This window comes from Corapipo altera, unplaced genomic scaffold, assembly GCF_003945725.1.
Source record: "Corapipo altera isolate COAL_440 unplaced genomic scaffold, ASM394572v1 308, whole genome shotgun sequence".
NCBI classification, from domain to species: Eukaryota; Metazoa; Chordata; class Aves; order Passeriformes; family Pipridae; genus Corapipo; species Corapipo altera.
In genome coordinates, this window is record NW_020884925.1 from 3,258,985 (window position 1) to 3,275,845 (window position 16,861).

Here is a 16,861-nt window from a genome sequence, read left to right on the forward strand (position 1 = left end):
TTCTTTTCCAGGAAAATAATGCATCTCTCTGTATAAACTGTGAATCTTCCCAATGACTGAAACAAGAGTACTGGAGCATTTTAATCCCTCAGTTTTTAAACTTGTGGGTTTTTTCTGTATGATCTTACCCTGCAGCCATATTTGGGTTGTGCATGTCTGTGCAAGACACAATGCAGCCTGTGCAAGCACCCAGAAAAAGGCTGCTTACCCAGTAGTTTCTCCCAGCACACTCCTATTGATTTGAATACTCTGCAGTAAATATTGTCATTTTATACAGTGAGAATCCATTTGTGTGCTGCACGTCCTGCACAATCCAAAGATGTATGTGTGAAAGGATGCAGCACGACCCCTATTTTGAAATGCTCAGCGTGCATTGCAGTGGTCGACCCAAGATTTTAGAGTAAATAAAAAAATACATTTTCGCCCAAAACAAGGCACAAAAGAAGGCTGTTTTATTTCTTTTGTGACACACCAGAGTTCTGGTGTTTTCTCAGTGCTCCAAAAATTGGCAATATTTGTACCGAAATTGCAGCTCTGTAGTTTTTGAGGACAACTGGTTCAATTCACCACTGCACTGCACCTGGTGCTCCTACCATAAGGTTATCGTGTAAAATCTGTGTTTCTGTTAGCAGAGTGTGTCTGTGTGTTGCAGTAACTGCATTTTAGAGCCTTCATGTCTCGTTAACAGTGTTGAAATAGCTGCCACTTGAACGTGCAGGACACAGCAAACTGGTTTTATTACATAACTGTGGATTTGTGTGCAGCTGGGTCCTAACCAGGCAAAACAGATGCTGTGAGATATAAAAGGATTGAACTGTCCGGGTTACATGCCCAACCTTTTGCTAAATATTTCATGTAGCGTCATCTGGCACATGTTAATTATGCTGTATTATTACTGTTTTAGAAAACAGTAGTTATAAATAAGCAGCTGTTTCTTCCTGCTGCTTTGAGCTTGGAGTAAAATGTTAACACCGGCATGTTAAGTTTAGTATTTGTCATTAAGTGAAAGCCCAAACAGTTACATGAGTAATGGTGTCTTTCAAAGGGCCCTTGTCTGCAGGAGGTGACATCTGAAGGTCCCCACTAAAGTGTGCTCTCAGAATCTGCAATAAATTGGCTGATGGCAGCTTTTACTGTGCACTGAAGAGTAGTTTAACTGGAAAGCCAAACGCCAAATTAAACACAGATAAAAATAGCCAGCTGCTCAGTTCTCTATTTAAAATCAGAAATATTCTAAAAACTTTGTGAAGCTGAATTTTCTCCAGATTAAAGCCAGTGAAAGATACCCTTAGATCAAGTTACTTCAGTGGTTTTTCATGTTGCAACAGAAATAACCGCAATTAAAACTTGAAAATGAGGACAGCTTCTACTACAGAAGAACTGTAATGGAAAATATTCTTTAAAGAAAATGAAAGACATTTAAGTCCTGGAATCTCATCTAGTCTGAGGCTACACAGTTTCTCTCATGTATGAAGTACCCAAGTGCATCAACTTCTTGGACTTAATGTCTTGTATACACCCAGCTCTGTTATCTGTTATCACACACAGTTCTGTGGCCTCTAAAACCATTCACCTGAACACCTTGCAGTCATTAATGTATTCATTCCTTGCAGTGGAGAAGAATTGTCCCTAATTTTAAGGTTATGGACAGAAGGAAATCCATAACAAACCAGAAGCAGCTGTCAAATTTAACATCAGAAGTTCTTCATCTCAATTCGGGTGCTTTCGTAACCAACAAGTAAAATATCTGGATGAAGAGGGAAGCATACCTAAAGGAGGTCATATAAGAAGCAGTCTTAGAAGTAAGTTTGACTTTATTTGAACAGAATACAGTCACCTAGAAAACAAGCTAACTCTCTTTTTACACTGACAGATGCAAGGACAGCACAGATATCACTGGAGAAGCGGTAGTTTCATTACCTCTTAAGCTACTTAGAATAACGAAGCACGTTACAATTTCTTAGGACAATCTATTTGTGAATATTTGCATATTTGCCCTATCAAGTTCTATCATGCAGTCAAGTGAGATATAAGCTACCCAGTTTTTAAGTTTACAAACATCATATTATGCAAACAGTTTCAAGTAAATACTTCTACCTAATTTGAAAAATCTGTCACCTTCCACAGCACCACACAAAGTTCTGGTGTAAAGATAACATTTAAGCCACAGCAATAGCTAAATATTTGAAATATTTATGTAATACACTGTAAACTCTACGTAAACACTACGTACACCAAAAAAACATACAAAGAACAGGAAGATCTTTTGATTAGCAAAGATACCTCAAATGTATCGCCAGAATCATTTTCTGTTCTTACGACTTATCCCCAAACCACTCCCAGAAAAGGCACAGATGGTGGTGATTTTTTTTTTAGGTTTTTTTGTTTAAACACACAAAGCCAGAATCAACACAACAGGCCAATGCAGTCAAACACTGCTCTTATCTCTAGGAAGAACAGGTAAGGAACTTGCAAGGATGGCTCAGGAAGATTCTAGTCATGAAAGATCCCCAGCATCTGCTTATTGCCCTAGGCTCAAATGCAGAAAAAAATCAGAAATTAAATTTATTTCAGGAGAACTTTGCTGTACAACTTGGGCAGGAGTGCCAGCTGGAGTTACTTGCCTGTTCCAAGGCAGTACTGAGGCTCAGCTCACAATCAGCTATTAATGGCACTCAGGAGAGATGATTTGTTTTAAATTAAATTGGTAATTACTGTTCAAAGATTATACTCATAAAGTACTTGACACTACTTTGGGTAAACAAAACCTTTAAATAAATAGATCTTTTAAAATGTAGTGTAACTACACAGCTTAATGCTTCAAGACATAATAAGAGTACAGATCAGAAAATTATTTAAGTCATTCCAACTTTTTTGTTATTACAGTATCTAATAAGTTCTCCTTTACCAGCAAATTATGCAGTGTTTGGCAAAGAAATGCTATTGGTAGTTCTTTAAACAAAGATTATCCCCATTTTGTTAGAAAAAGATGCATTTACGAAAAAATATTTCAATAAGTCTATATCCTAAGCTATCTAATAATACTTACACTACTGCACTGAACAAACTGCCTTGTATGGTCTATATACATCGAGGAACACAAGCTCAGGTGCTCTCCTGGTTTCCCAAAAGACAGAAAGCATTGCTGGAGCCCATCACATTTTGTTGCAAGCCATCTTTGAGAAGTGAGGCAAGAACTCCATTTTGGCGTTGCTGTTTTAGAGCACATTCCAAGCACTTGTATAACCATCATCAGTGATCCAGAAATCTGCAAAAGATGCTGACATATTGCATTCATGGTATCAAAAAATAGAAAGACTGAGCACTGGAATTCTACATAAAAATGGAGCTCGAGGTATTTATACAACCCTTTATGATGGAGATTGAATCTTACCCGTTGCACGTTGTCTGCAACTGTTCAGGGCTCGTTACATGAAACACCATTCCTGTGTTAGTTTGGAAGACCTGCTGTTGCACAGGGTGTAAATAAGAGTCAGTCCAACTTTTACTGGCTGTAAAATCTGAATATTAACCACGTGCTGTCTAAGTTCAGTACAAAGGACTAAAGCAATTGGCCTGCACTGAGCTGTAGAGAATGACCAAGCAGGTCCTGCAGCCTGGAGAGAGCCCCCAGCCAGCCCTGCTGTCCCTGCAGAGGCTGCCAGAGTGCAGGGCCTCTGCACCAGGGGCAGCACAGACACCTCAAGGCAGATTCCTTCCCTCTGCTCTCAACAGTGACTCTCACAGCAGCGAGCTCAAAAATGGGTTCAGTGGAGATGAAGGGTCATTTCTGGCCATGTTGACAAAGTACATTTTAGTCAAAAATGTCTGGGATGGATTAACAACAAAACACTGCATGGATTCACTCAGCTTCTTTAAATGGTCATATTCACTCCTGTATACACCACACAACCTTTGGGGTGAAACTGCCACCAAACCAAACCAACCAACCAACCAAGCTACAGGATCGATACAATCCAGGGGGGGCACAAAGGGGCTGGGTCACCAGTGTCACACCTGGAAATTCAGCAAGTAAGGCCTCACATTTAAGCAGGTCACTTGAGCTTTTCACTTTGCTTTTGAGATCTGAAAGGGTGCACAGGAATTTTCAATAACTTGTTTTCATTTCCTCTATTTTTTTTTTCAAAAGAGATTTTTGCTTATCTGGCAAGTACACTTCCTTGCATTCAGTACAGGGGCAAGCTGGACAAAAATTATAATAATTTCTAATTCATGCACAAACATTATGATTTCTCAGGTTGTTAACTGGTATTTTTTAAGGCTGCTGTGCCAGAAAAAGGAACCAAATTCTCTGGGGAAGTATCAGCAACACTAAGGTAAACATAAAACATCTCAACTTTCTTTCAGGATAAAATGTGAAATAGTCAACATGGCCTAAAATCATGCACTCTTTTATTTACCTATTTTTATTCTGACAAGATAGATTAACATTTTCACATGGCCTTTGTAAAATGTCTTTCTAGTTTGTGTGTGAATACAGCTCGTGTTGTATGATTAATTTCTTAGAAAACACATGCACTGGTGAAGGCTATGATAAACTGAACACATTTGCTACAGGGCATTTTTAAAACACTACTGCTTGCAAGACCATCAGTTTGACAGAGCCTGTTATAGAACAAAATAGGCCAAAACTAAAACTTGGCATGCCAGCACACTTTAATTCTGTATTTGTGAAATGACTTCTGAAACTATGGAGCTCTTTTCACTACCTTAAAAGGAAAACCCACACATACACACAAAATTCTAACAATTCTAACACCATATTTGTTCTTTACCAACTAGCATACACCTTGTTTTAATGGTTTAAAGCGAATAAATTCCTCAAGATTGTGCATATCCAGGCATTACTAAGGAAATAAAGACACCCATCGCTATTCTTCTTAAATTTTATTCCATAATAAAAAATAGAAGATGAAAGAAATAGTGTGTTCAAGAATTAAAGCAATTATTGGTCAATGTAAGGAGCAGTAAACTAATTATCTAAATGATGATTAAGGACCTGGTTCATCAAAAGTAATTCTGGGTCCTCCATGGCTTCTACCAGACAGAAATCCAGATTACCTTTTACTGAAGCAGGTCCTTTATTATCTAGAGAACACTTGATTTCATACTCTATTTATCCTTCTCTTTTTGTTCCTTTTCCTTCTTTTCACGTTCAGCTTTTGCTTCCTCCTCCTCATGTTGTTTAATCAACTGCTCCACCTCCTTTTGCTTCAGAACCCTTATCACTGTCTTTCCGTTCTCTCTTGTCAGTGTTGCAATTTCAACTGAAACACATGGAACAGACAGCGCGTTACATTCTGTCCTGCGGGCACAGGATCAGCACAGGGATCAGCACCAGCTTTGGGATCACCAGTGACAGGGGAGCAGAAGGCTCCTGTCCCCCCCCTGCCAGCAGCCTGACTGCAGGCAGAGCACAGGAGAGCACAGGGCACCACCTCTGCAGAGACTCTCCTCCCAGACACGGCTGTGTCACCCCTACACTTGCATGACAAAAGGGCCAACAACCCACATCTAGAGCATGTGCCCGGTGTCACTGCAGGAGCTCACCTTTCTCTGCAGAGAGCTTGCTAACATCCATGGTTTTGTTCAGGACCTTGATGGCCAATGCCAGTGCAGTCTTTAAGGTCATTTCTCCTTCTTTGTAGTCCTGCTTTAGCATTGACACAGCTGCCTGTAAATTTGACAGAAATTAAAAAGGTATCTTCGGGCAATCAACCAAACTGCTGGGCTTTTTGGCAGATAGTATCAATACATGAGTAAGAGCAGCATTGCTAAAATTACCACTAAATCTCTTCTGCACTAGTAATCAACAACTCAGTTTAATTAGTACAGTGCAATTTACACCTTTTTCCTTGTTTTTTGAGAAGAAAAACCCCAGAACTTACAGCGCTGTTATTCCCAATGCACGTAGCTTTCCAGCCTCCATAATTTCCACTAGGATCACTTTGATACAGCTGAAATCCATAATGCTTATCCCAGCCAATATAGAGCAACGACACACCAAAAGGACGTTTTCCTGTTGGAAAGAAGGCTATTAGCAATCTAAATTTAGTAACAAGATTGGTCATGAGCGACAATTATTTTCTTTGATTTCTTTTTCCAAATCTACTCCTGTGAACTGGGATTTAACAGACAGTTCTGCACTTCTGTGGCTTGAGATAAGCATGCCAGCATTTCTTTCTAAGTCGTGGGGTGGGGGGCAGCAGAGGTTTATTCCATTTAACCCTAAGAGCAGCTCATTTCTGTCTCCACAAATTGTAATTTATCATCTCAGGACTTTAAATCAAAATTGAATATTTAAAGTATGTAGCTTAGCTGTTAAAGTGTTTAACTTAACAGTGTCAAAAGCCAAGTACACAAAAAGGTAATTCTTTCACACTACATATATGTAAAACAGAGAATACATCCTAATGTTCACATAACTAAGGAACAAGACAACCTCGTTGCTCGAGCCACAGAAATAGTATTTTTGGAAGTGTTACATTTTGGGTGGGCCCCAAACATTGAAAAGCTGCCTATCAAACAATTCTCTACTGCTCTTTTGAAGGCATTGATTAAATACAAGAGCACTCAAAGCATTCTGTGCAATGGCCTGGCATCTGAGCCATCCATTTCCCAATCAATAAAAAGTAGCACCTTCAGCAGCAAAGCAGTAACCATGACTACCCATTCCCCTCTTAAATTAGGCTATTGTTTTTCTCAGTATAACTTGTTAAGAGAAGAATTCAGTAGAACTGTCCAGAGATTTAGATCCTTCATATTATGTCAGAGAATTGTTCCTTAGACATTTAATAACACAATGACTCATCACACTTCGTTACCTCCAAACTGTGTGTAGGCCTGCTTGATATCACACAGTGCTGTTACTAGTTGCTCACAAGGAATGGGCTCTTGATATTGTAACAAATACCTGATATCAAAGAGGAGAAAAAACGGTTTTCAAAACTTGTTTTGCTAACAGCATCCTGTACAACATTTAAGAGGAAACAAGTTCCCAAGTTGGAGCCTCTTTGATCGAGCTGTTCTATTCCAATCTACTGATCTGCTAAAGGCACGTTCCTTTTGATTTAACGTGCAGGGAACTGAATGGGACAGGGCAGGCAAGTAAAAGCATGTTAACTCCCAGCAGACCCACCTCTGAGCAATCAGCCGCAGCTCGTTGGTGAGAACATTGGCATCTGAAGTAATTCCTGCAACGCTGCAAGCCATGTCCCTGCAATGGAAGCACAGACTGAATTCCCATCCAGCTCCAGCCAACATCTTCACACAGGGCTCTAAGCACAACACCTTCTGTCAAGGCTTTTCTGATTGAAACTACGTAGCTGCCACATAAAACAGGTTCATCAGCTCCTGCCTTTGGGGTACACCGAAAATCTTAGTAACCATTTCCTGAGAGCAGAGCTGGACAGCGAATGTGAGTGAGTCAGCACGTTAGTTACACAGAGAGTTCTGAGAAGAGGGTCGTGCCAAAGATGGTCAAGGGCCAGGTGGCTTTACAGGAGCCATCAGGTACATGCAGGTGCCCCTCAGGAGGCCCCTGACGTGGAACCACACGGGTGTGACAGGCCTCCAGTGGCAGCTGCTCACTGACACATGGTATCTGTGTCACTGAAACTCAGTGCTCTGGATATGACCCTGACAAAACCAAGCACTTCACATCCTCGATTGTTTTGTTAGCTCTTAAATTAAGAGCTCTTTAGCCCAACCTGATGTTGCTACAAAGCTTTTATTACCCAAGAAGGATTTGTGAAATTAGGAATTTCCCAGAAGATGGAAGGGCTGTTCTAGGGACTGCTCCAGTGCACTGTTACACTGCCTCCTCTAAAATCCAGTGCTTCCTACTGTTCTGACTGCCTTCACGATCCACACGGAATGGGAGGCTGACAGGATGAAAAACTATTTGTGTTTCATGTGCACCTTCCAGCAAGGATGAAGCTCTACCTCCCTTACAGGCAAGAAAGCGTAATCTGTAATAATCTTTGCTGTGACATCCCAAATTTAATTTCCAGAGAACTAAAATGGAAGTTGTAATTGGGAGATGTATCGTTTCTGCTACAATTGTGGCAAAGAAGCCTAAGACATCCAATAATCTTGTTCTCTTTGAGTCACCAAAGAAAAACAAAGACTCAGAGGAGGATACTGAGCTGAAGTAGCGTGGTAGTTCTTGTGTGCATTCTTCATTCTGCCCCCCAATGGTACTTTGTAAAACAGAATTCCCAATTTTCTGAACTGCTGCAATACCATTACCTTGTATGGCACAGCACAACAAACAGGCTATTCCACCTGGAAAATTCTCCTAGAGATAAAAAAAAACCCAAACCCAGCAATATTTCTGCTTTAGAAGGAGAACTACTAAAGTGAGCAACGACAGAACAGTCATACTTGTCTAAAACACCAAACAAAAAGATTGTAAACACTTCAAATTAAATAAAAGCAGCTTATGTGCTAGTCAGTGTCTTGTTACTAATAACATCACTGGACGTTTGATCATCATTTCAACTTACTCATTAAGTTTGTATATTTTCTCTGAGAAAAACACTTCATCGAGCAGCTTGTGGATGTTGCGTCTCTCTGCTGCCAGCAGGACTCCATCGTTTGCCAGAATTCCCAGGCAAGTGCCCGCGTGCCCAATGGCTTCCATGGCATATTCCACCTGGTACAGGCGACCTGGGAGAGGGTTTCAGTTCGGAATGTCAAAAAACAACACCGAAAACCACCAAGTTCACACGGTGACTTGAACTTGCAAGAATCCGGCAGATGCTCATTATACAACCTGCTCTTACTTCTCCAGTCTGTTACCAGTTGATAGTAAATTAACAGGTTGAACAGGAGGAAGGAATCAGAGAAGCAAAATCCAAAAATGGGGAAAATACCCTCTCTTGAAAAAAATAAAAAAAAAAAAAATTAGAGGAGTCTCTACTGCAGCAAAATGAGCCAAAATGGATTTTCAATAATCAAAGAAAATATCTGATAATGAACTTTTTGAGTTCCTCCATCTAAGAAACAGGAAAATATGGTGTGCAAACACTTGTTTCAGCATGTGTAAGAATAAGAAGGAGAGGTTATCTATCAATATCCTGCACCAGCAGGATATTGTCTAGTCATAGGGGACAGTGACAAAATCCACCCATATCAAATAAAAGATAAATAGTTATTTCAAAAACGTGGCAGGTGATATTACTCACTAATGGGAAAAGGGTTTATTATTGCTTCAGTAAGAATGAATTTGAAAATGTCCACTTCGGACCTTTGGTGTCCTTACAGAACTGGGTACTACTTCTATTGGGTAAATATGATTTCTCTACTCGTACACAGATGGAAACATGCTATAAACAACCAACCTTCATGCAAGTGAGAAGATGAATAGAGCAGTCAGAGTTTACTTGAAAGTGTGGAGTTAAAAAATACCTTCAGGAGAAAATATGGTAGTTCTGGAGTCATATCTTCGAGACTGTAAAAAGCAATAGCTCAGTGAGCACCGTCAGTCCCTCGTCACCAACCCTCCAAGTCCCCGTGTGACAGAACAGACCCAACCAGCCGGGGAGCTGGGGCCGGTCTGACCGCCCGGGCCGTGACTCGGCAGCACCGCGCCCCGCAGAGCCCCGGGGGAGGGGGTCACTCACCATCGTGCCGGGGACGCGCCGCGGGCAGCGGGCCTACGAGGGAACACAGGGATGTGAAGCGGGAACGGGCACAGGAACCGGCACCGGGCCTGCGGGAGAACACAGGGACGTAAACCGGCACCGGGCCTGCGGGGGAACACGGGACACGTGAACCGCCACCGAGCGCCCCCGGCCCGGCCCCAGAGGGCGCTGCCGCCCGCCCGCACTGCACAGTCATCCTCAGCGCGGCGGAACGCCAGGGCCTCACCGCCCCCCGCGCGGCGCAGGGCCGCGCCCCGCACCCCCCAGCCCGCCCGCCGCCCGCCCTCACTCACGGCGGGCCGGAGAGGAGCCGCTGGGCCGGGCGGGGGCGGCGGGTCCCGTCCCGCGGCACGAACCGGGCGCTGCGGCCGCGCCCGAGCCTTCACCGCCGCCTCGGAAATGGCCGCCGCGCCTGCGCGGTGCCGCCCGCCGGGCCGGGGCGGGGCCTGTGCCCTTCCCTGCCGTGCGCGGGGCGGGGCCGGCGGGACGGGGCGGGAGTGGCCCTGAGGGCAGGAACGGCCACAACCCCGCCCTGACGGTCAGGAACGGCCATACCTGTGCCCTGAGGGTCAGGAACGGCCACAACCCCGCCCTGACGGTCAGGAACGGCCACACCTGTGCCCTGAGGGTCAGGAACGGCCACAACCCTGCCCTGACGGTCAGGAACGGCCATACCTGTGCCCTGAAGGCAGGAACGGCCACACCTGTGCCCTGAGGGCAGGAACGGCCACACCCCCACCCCCCCCCCCCCCCGCGACAGTCAGTGATAGCCACACTCCTGCCAATAACAGCCACAGCTGTGCCCTGAGGGTCAGTAACGGGCACACTCTGCTGTGAGGGCAAGAAATGGCCAGAGCCCCTGGGGAAGGCAGACCAAGCCCAGTTCCCACCCCTGCCTGCAAACAAGTCCCGTCCAGTCCAGGCAGTGCCGACTTTATTGCCTTTATTTGGTCCAGTGTCACTGCCAGTGACACCTCAACAGCCACCGACCGACGGGGCAGGTGTGCAGTGTGTGTATGCCTGGGCAGTCTCAAACCATTTCTTCTCCACCGCTTCCTGGCCCATCTCAAACATTGTCATTAAGTGTTTCCAGCCGGTTTTGGCCGTGATCATGAGGTACTCCTCGTTCTCCGGGTACAGCAGAGCCGTGTGGGCGGCGATGACGAGCGACTGCGCGAACCTGCCGCTCACCAGGAGGAAAAGGGCCCCTCTCTCCTCAGCCGTGAGCGGCACCACGCTCTCAAACCCCGCCAGAACATGCCCCCCAACGCCCAGAGGGTCTGGGCTCTCGATCATCATGTACATGATGGCTATGGCGACCTCAAACACGTAATACCCGTAGCTCATGTCGCTGAAGTCCAGGATGCCCGACACTCTGTACTGGGGGTTCTCCAGGGAAGCAGAACTGCAGTCTACTAGGATGTTGTGGTCATTAAGATCTCCATGATTGATACCTAAGCACAGGAGAAACAGTACTTAATAAGCAGCAGAATTTAACTTCTCCTCCCCCCGTATTTCTCAGTGGAAGAGCTTTAAGAAGATGCATAGAGGCTCAAACTAACACTCAACTACAAAACCACAAGAGTCCCCTGCAGCATCAAGAGGTGCCTTTCACACCTTTACAGCTGTCCAGAACCTCCCCAGCACTGACAGCAGTGGATGGAGGGAGTGTTTCCAGATCTGACTGGTCTGATACCACCTGTGATATGCTACATGTTTTCCAAATACACAGTAGCAGTTTCCAACTACAAAATTGTCACATTGTCATCGAGATCAATGTGAGCAGAATTCCAAAAGTATGATTAAGTACTTATCTAGGCCTTTATGAAAGGAAGTGGTGCACTCATATATACTCAGTAAGCTGATACAACAGCAGAAAATCATCACCTTAACTGAAAGCAAACTCAGCAGAAAGGAACTGACCCTGACCCTGGACAGCACATTCCTCCTGGCTTACAGATGCTGTGTCCATTCAGCACAATGTTTGCCCATGTCTAGGCGGGGGAGAAAGGAGACTTACTTTTTTGCCTTTTTTTTTTTTGCCTTCTACACAGACCCAAACTCCTGAAAGAATTTTCTGTGTCTCATTTCAACATAATTAAAATGAGAACAAAATACTCACAGGCTCGAAAACTGCTTAGCTTGGGTATCACTTTCCCTTTAAACTGCTCAATAACTTGTTCCACAACTGCACGGTATTTGTTCTGGCCCAAGGCATAAATGTACTGCTCTAGAAGAGGAACATTTGCCAGGTTCCAAATGAACTGACCTCGATGCAGACTTTTTACTGATGGATGATGGAATTTCTTTGGAAAAAGCACACAATAAAACAGGCCATAAGTAGAAATGCTGGGTTTGTGATTAAAGGGCTTGATTCAAAGCCCCTATTAACAGGTTTCTAATGAGACTCACTGAAAAGCACCATTACTTGCACTATTGCTTTGCATCAAGTAAAAGAATAACCTGAAGAATGATTAAGGCAAGCATCTCAGTATCTACACACAGCCTGAATGTTGTTTTTTTCCCATGGTTTAGGTACAAAGATTATATTAAGTCATTTGTCACTCAAATAATCTGAAGTTGCTGTTGACTGTCCATAGCGTGACGGGATGCAGGGACTTTGAGGCCTTGCCAAGGCAGAGCCCCAGGCTGGCAGAGCCCCAGGCTGGCAGAGCCCAGGGCAGAGCCCCAGGCTGGCAGAGCCCAGCCTGCACAGCTGGCACTGCAGAAAGATGTCAGAGCAGAAGAGACACAAAACCTGCCAGCATGCTGGGAACAGCCACACTCCCTGCTTTCAAAGGTGGCAGCTTCAGCGGACAAGCCTTAGGAACAGCTGGTGTGTGAAAACCCCTGGGGACAGAGTCCTTCATGGAGACACTGACCATGACTTCATTCTTAGGGGAATTTGTCTCTGTACAACCAGGCCTCGCTATTTTAAACAAACAAGGTCCTTAACCTCTCTCTTACCAGCCAATGGAAAAGGTGGTTTGGAAAAGCATCTCTCCCACTGCACACCCCACACCTGCACTCCTCAAATGCTTATTAGGGTGGCCTGTGGGCCAGATTTGACCAGTGCATAGGGCAAATAAAAAGACTTCCCATGAGAGCAGCTGGCTGCTTCTTAAAAAAAACCGAAACCAAAAAACTATGCTTGTAATTAAGGCTCTTAACGATCACTAAATGATAGTCAAAACAGCCCGGGTGTGAACAAGGAACATCATCGAGCCTAAACCAAAACCACAATACAGGACCCCTAATGCTGTGGAAAGCCACACACGGGGAGGAATGAAGCCACCTGCTGGTAAGGGTGGTAAGTCATGAGCCTTAGAAGGTCAGCAATAAACTCATTTCCACTTAGGGGCTGCGAGGCACATCTGAGCCAAACAGAGAAGGGGGTGCAGTACAGTCTGGGGCACAAAACAAAGCAGGGCATGTTGCTTTGCTATCAAGGGGATAAAGTAAATTAACTGGGTAAAAAAGACAGGTTGTACTTTCTGGTCTGTAGTCAGGAAACTTAATACCTCAGGTATTATTTTTAGTGCCAACAACATTTTGAAGTTTTGACAGGAATTATTGTAATTTGCTTTCTTTTAAATGACAAGCCTGGGTAGATGATAATCCATATGTTAAGGGCATAAAGAGCCTTTTCCCCTCAGAATTTGCTTTCTCATCAAGTACTTCCTCCTTGGCAGGATCAGTCACAGGCTTATTTTGAGACCAGCTCGCCTATATAAATTGTTTTAATCGCATTATAAGAGTGTGACCAGTGTGCCAGAAGGCAACTGTAAGTTATCTTTCCCAATTGAAAAATGGTTTTGTAATTTAAGAATGTAGTTAGTAAAGCTGGCAATTCACATTTCATAATTGTCTGAAGCTAGCAGGCAGAACATGAGAAGGAAAGGTTAATGAAAGGAAATAAATAATGCAAGAGCTCTTTTATGTATCAAACTTAATTACTGGCTGATTTATCACCTTTATTATCCTGTATAATTACAGAGTAAAGGAACAACTTATTTTGCATTAAGACTGACTGGTAGCAGTGCAAATGAGAAGTGTCAGAGACCTCTGTTTGTTGGCACAGCTGGCACTGTAGGGAAGGAACCAGCTGCTACCAATGTTAAATGGTCACAGGGCTAATGACCAGGAGAAAGGCACCAAGTCAAAAGGAATTTGAAGTAATGGATCAGCCAGCTGTGCACTACACAAAAACCCTTTAAAACAAGCTTGGCATGCTTCTCATGTGAGTGCCCTCGAGTTCACTCTCCTTATTTGCCAGGTTTGAGACACTAAGCAGGTGAGCTTGGTGTAAGCAAAAGGAAATCCTTGTCTCCCAGTAGGTGGTACAAGAATGCACTGCAAGAGCATCACCAATACCTCATCCTGTAGTGGGGAGAGGCTTTAGCAGCTTGGAGCTGACACTGAGGGAAGAGTCAGTGATACCTGCATTCCCCAGCCTGCATTTGGCAGCCCGGGAGAGCAGGCAGAGCACAAGAACAAACGCTGAGGGGACATTCAGGAAGAAATGAGTCTGAGGCTGCAGATGGGAACTCACCTCTGTGAGCGCTTTGTCCAGGCTGGCAGCCAGTTTACCGACCTCATACAGGAGCTGGGCATTGGTGGCAATTTTGGCTACCGGCGTTCCTGGCAGGTAGCTCAGCAGTCTGACCATGTGCTTCTTGTTCCCAGGATCTGACAAGCAAGGACAGACCTGTCAGTCGCTTCCATACGTGCTACTGAGTATCAGTTAATGCAAGAGGCAAAAAAGGTTTATCCCAGTGCAGGAGTCGTCAGATGTAGCTGATAAAAGAGATTGCATGCAAAGATGTGATTTACCAGGGTGTTGTAAAGTGATGTTGAAACCTTAACACACTTGCAATCTATGCTGGATTTCAAGTCCTTGTGCTTGGGACCGACTCTGCCAACATCAGGGTTCCTCCAGTGCCCACACACAGCCACTGACAGCTTTGCAGCAGAACAGGAGGTCTCGGGACTCTCAGATTTTGCATGAAGGTTACAGTGACAGTAAAAGCCAAATGTCAACACAATCTTTCTTCCTAGCACTGTCAAAGCAATTTGTTGTGGATTCATAGATGGGTTAGAAGTGTATTTTACACCATTCTATAGGCAAATAATTTCAAGCATCACTTAGTCAATGAGGTTTTTTATCCTGTTCTTGTGCATGGACATGTCATATAAATGTTTTATCCAATTCATTATATTGAAGTGATTTCCTAAGTGTTTTCATAGTTAATTATTACTTCTTTGAGTTGCTTGGCTTCTGGTATTTTAAGTTTGGACTATTATGGGTGGAATGCAGGTCACCTGACACATATCCCCTAATATTTAAACAAAAGCCCAGAGTTTCCCTTTAGTACCTACCCAGGGTGCCACACACAAGCTCCTGCTGAGCTAAGGGTGGGGCAGCAAAGGTGCTGGCAATTGCTCACCTGCCGACTCCAGAGACATTATGGAACCATCTTTTGTGAGATAAGGAGTAGCTGAAGGAAAGCCTTCAGCACTGAGAAACATCATGGCCTGGGTCTGCACTTGGATGAGCTCAGGCTCCTGGCTGTCTGCCGTGTTGGTGATTTTGAGGACATACTCATGGGCACCTTCAGCCCCATTGCTGTTTCCCGAGACACACACGTGGAAGTTCTGATCATCATAGCTGGGGAGTGGCCTCAGCCAAGACACATTTAATCCAAACACCCTGTCCACCAATTCAGCTGCTTCTTTCTCACTCAGCGCTGGCTTGGTGAAAGTCTGGGGTGGACAGTCATTTCCAGAAGACATGGTCTCTAGGAGAAAGAGAGAAGCTGGATGATCTGTACTCTGACATCAGAAGCAGTAATTACTGCAACAAAATGCATCCAGCTACTGGAGGAGGGTTCCCAAAAAAAAGCCACCAAGCCAGCCCAGGTTTTACATCACAGCTCATCAACTGCTTAGGCTGCACTCCCCCAAGGAAAGACTCCTGGAGCGATGCACTCCATCTGCTCAGAACCAGCCGACGCCGAAAGCTGATTAACTGGGAGTACTTTCATTAGCTCATTTCTAGTAGCAGCCTGACCTGGTGCTGTCGATAGGTAGGAATGATTTCCTAAGGAACAGAGTTGCTGAATCCCTGACCAGGAAGTTCCGAATTCACGTCTGCAAAAGACACAGAACTATTTTAGTAAATCCTAATGTTACAGCAATTTAAATCTTTGTGCTTGGCCACGGCCTTCTGTGACAAACTGAGAAAATGATTCGGGCTCATTAAAAGAAAATCGTGTAAGGTCAATATGACCTGGAGAGAGAAAAGAAAAACAAATTGTAAAACTTAATTGGGCCCCTGTAAAGAGATAAAACAAGTTACCTCCCTTTTACCTCGTGTAAGATTTATAGTGAAGGAATTTTTGTTTAGTTAGCTAGATAATAGCACCTTTCTTAAAAATTTATAACTTTATATACATGACAAGCTGCTGAATGTCTGACTTGACAATATATTATGGATACTTATAGATAACATTCTTGTCTAAGAAAAAGCATCTGTTGAATGTATGACTTAATAATGTGTAATGCTTATGTATAATGAATATTCATGAATTAGCCGGAAATAAATGTAGAACAACCGCCTTCTTTGGGTGTGACAGGCGTCGGGAGTTGTCGAAACCCCTCCGCGATCACCCAGCGCCGAATTTGCTTTTATCGTATAATAAATTCTAACTGGAAAATCAAGCGACTCTGGGTTTCTGCTTATCGCACTTCCAAATCCCCCCCGCGTTAAGAAAAGGCAGCACAGACCTGCAGGACGCTCGCTCCCCTCTCAGCAGCGCAGCCGCGGGGATCCCGAGCTCGGCCTCTCCCCGGAGACGAGACGAGCGACCAACCCTCGGACTCGGCGGGAGCGCCGCCAACCTTTGCCCGGCCCGGGGGGGGCCTCGCCGGCCCAGCCCTCGGTCCCGAACGCTCCCCGGCACCCGCGGGAGGAAGGGGAGGCGCGGCCGGGGAGGCTCCTTCCTCCCGCTGCCCGGAGCTTGTTGTCAACAGCACGAGAGGGAAGGGAAGGTTTGGGAAGGAAAGGAAAGGTTTGGGAAGGGAAGGGAAGGTTTGGGAAGGGAAGGGAAGGTTTGGGAAGGAAAAAGGGAAGGAAAGGGAAGGTTTGGGAAGGAAAGGGAAGGTTTGGGAAGGAAAGGGAAGGTTTGGGAAGG

The 16,861-nt window shown here is 44.6% G+C and overlaps 2 protein-coding genes across 7 annotated transcripts; both read right to left on the reverse strand.

The window, feature by feature from the left end:
• Positions 1 to 3,861: 3,861 nt before the first annotated feature.
• Positions 3,862 to 9,980, reverse strand: PSMA4 (proteasome subunit alpha 4). 2 transcript variants are annotated; one of them, XM_027657677.1, is made up of 9 exons: positions 9,962 to 9,980; positions 9,648 to 9,736; positions 9,433 to 9,475; positions 8,529 to 8,691; positions 7,160 to 7,237; positions 6,846 to 6,934; positions 5,910 to 6,040; positions 5,572 to 5,695; positions 3,862 to 5,288 (listed from the first exon to the last, which is right to left on the reverse strand). In XM_027657677.1, exons 2-9 carry the CDS (start codon positions 9,648 to 9,650, stop codon positions 5,134 to 5,136), a joined length of 786 nt encoding a protein of 261 aa, XP_027513478.1. In that variant the 5' UTR covers positions 9,651 to 9,736; positions 9,962 to 9,980; the 3' UTR covers positions 3,862 to 5,133. The 2 variants fall into 2 exon arrangements, with proteins under 2 accessions (XP_027513478.1, XP_027513479.1); XM_027657678.1 differs by lacking the exons at positions 9,648 to 9,736; positions 9,962 to 9,980 and having other exon boundaries at positions 9,366 to 9,452.
• Positions 9,981 to 10,585: 605 nt separating this feature from the next.
• HYKK (hydroxylysine kinase) lies at positions 10,586 to 16,560 on the reverse strand. 5 transcript variants are annotated; one of them, XM_027657671.1, is made up of 6 exons: positions 16,455 to 16,560; positions 15,739 to 15,818; positions 15,116 to 15,466; positions 14,221 to 14,357; positions 11,791 to 11,974; positions 10,586 to 11,122 (listed from the first exon to the last, which is right to left on the reverse strand). In XM_027657671.1, exons 3-6 carry the CDS (start codon positions 15,459 to 15,461, stop codon positions 10,644 to 10,646), a joined length of 1,146 nt encoding a protein of 381 aa, XP_027513472.1. In that variant the 5' UTR covers positions 15,462 to 15,466; positions 15,739 to 15,818; positions 16,455 to 16,560; the 3' UTR covers positions 10,586 to 10,643. The 5 variants fall into 5 exon arrangements, with proteins under 5 accessions (XP_027513472.1, XP_027513473.1, XP_027513477.1 ...); XM_027657672.1 differs by having other exon boundaries at positions 16,541 to 16,559; XM_027657676.1 differs by having other exon boundaries at positions 15,739 to 15,830; positions 16,461 to 16,545.
• Between the last annotated feature and the right edge of the window lie 301 nt (positions 16,561 to 16,861).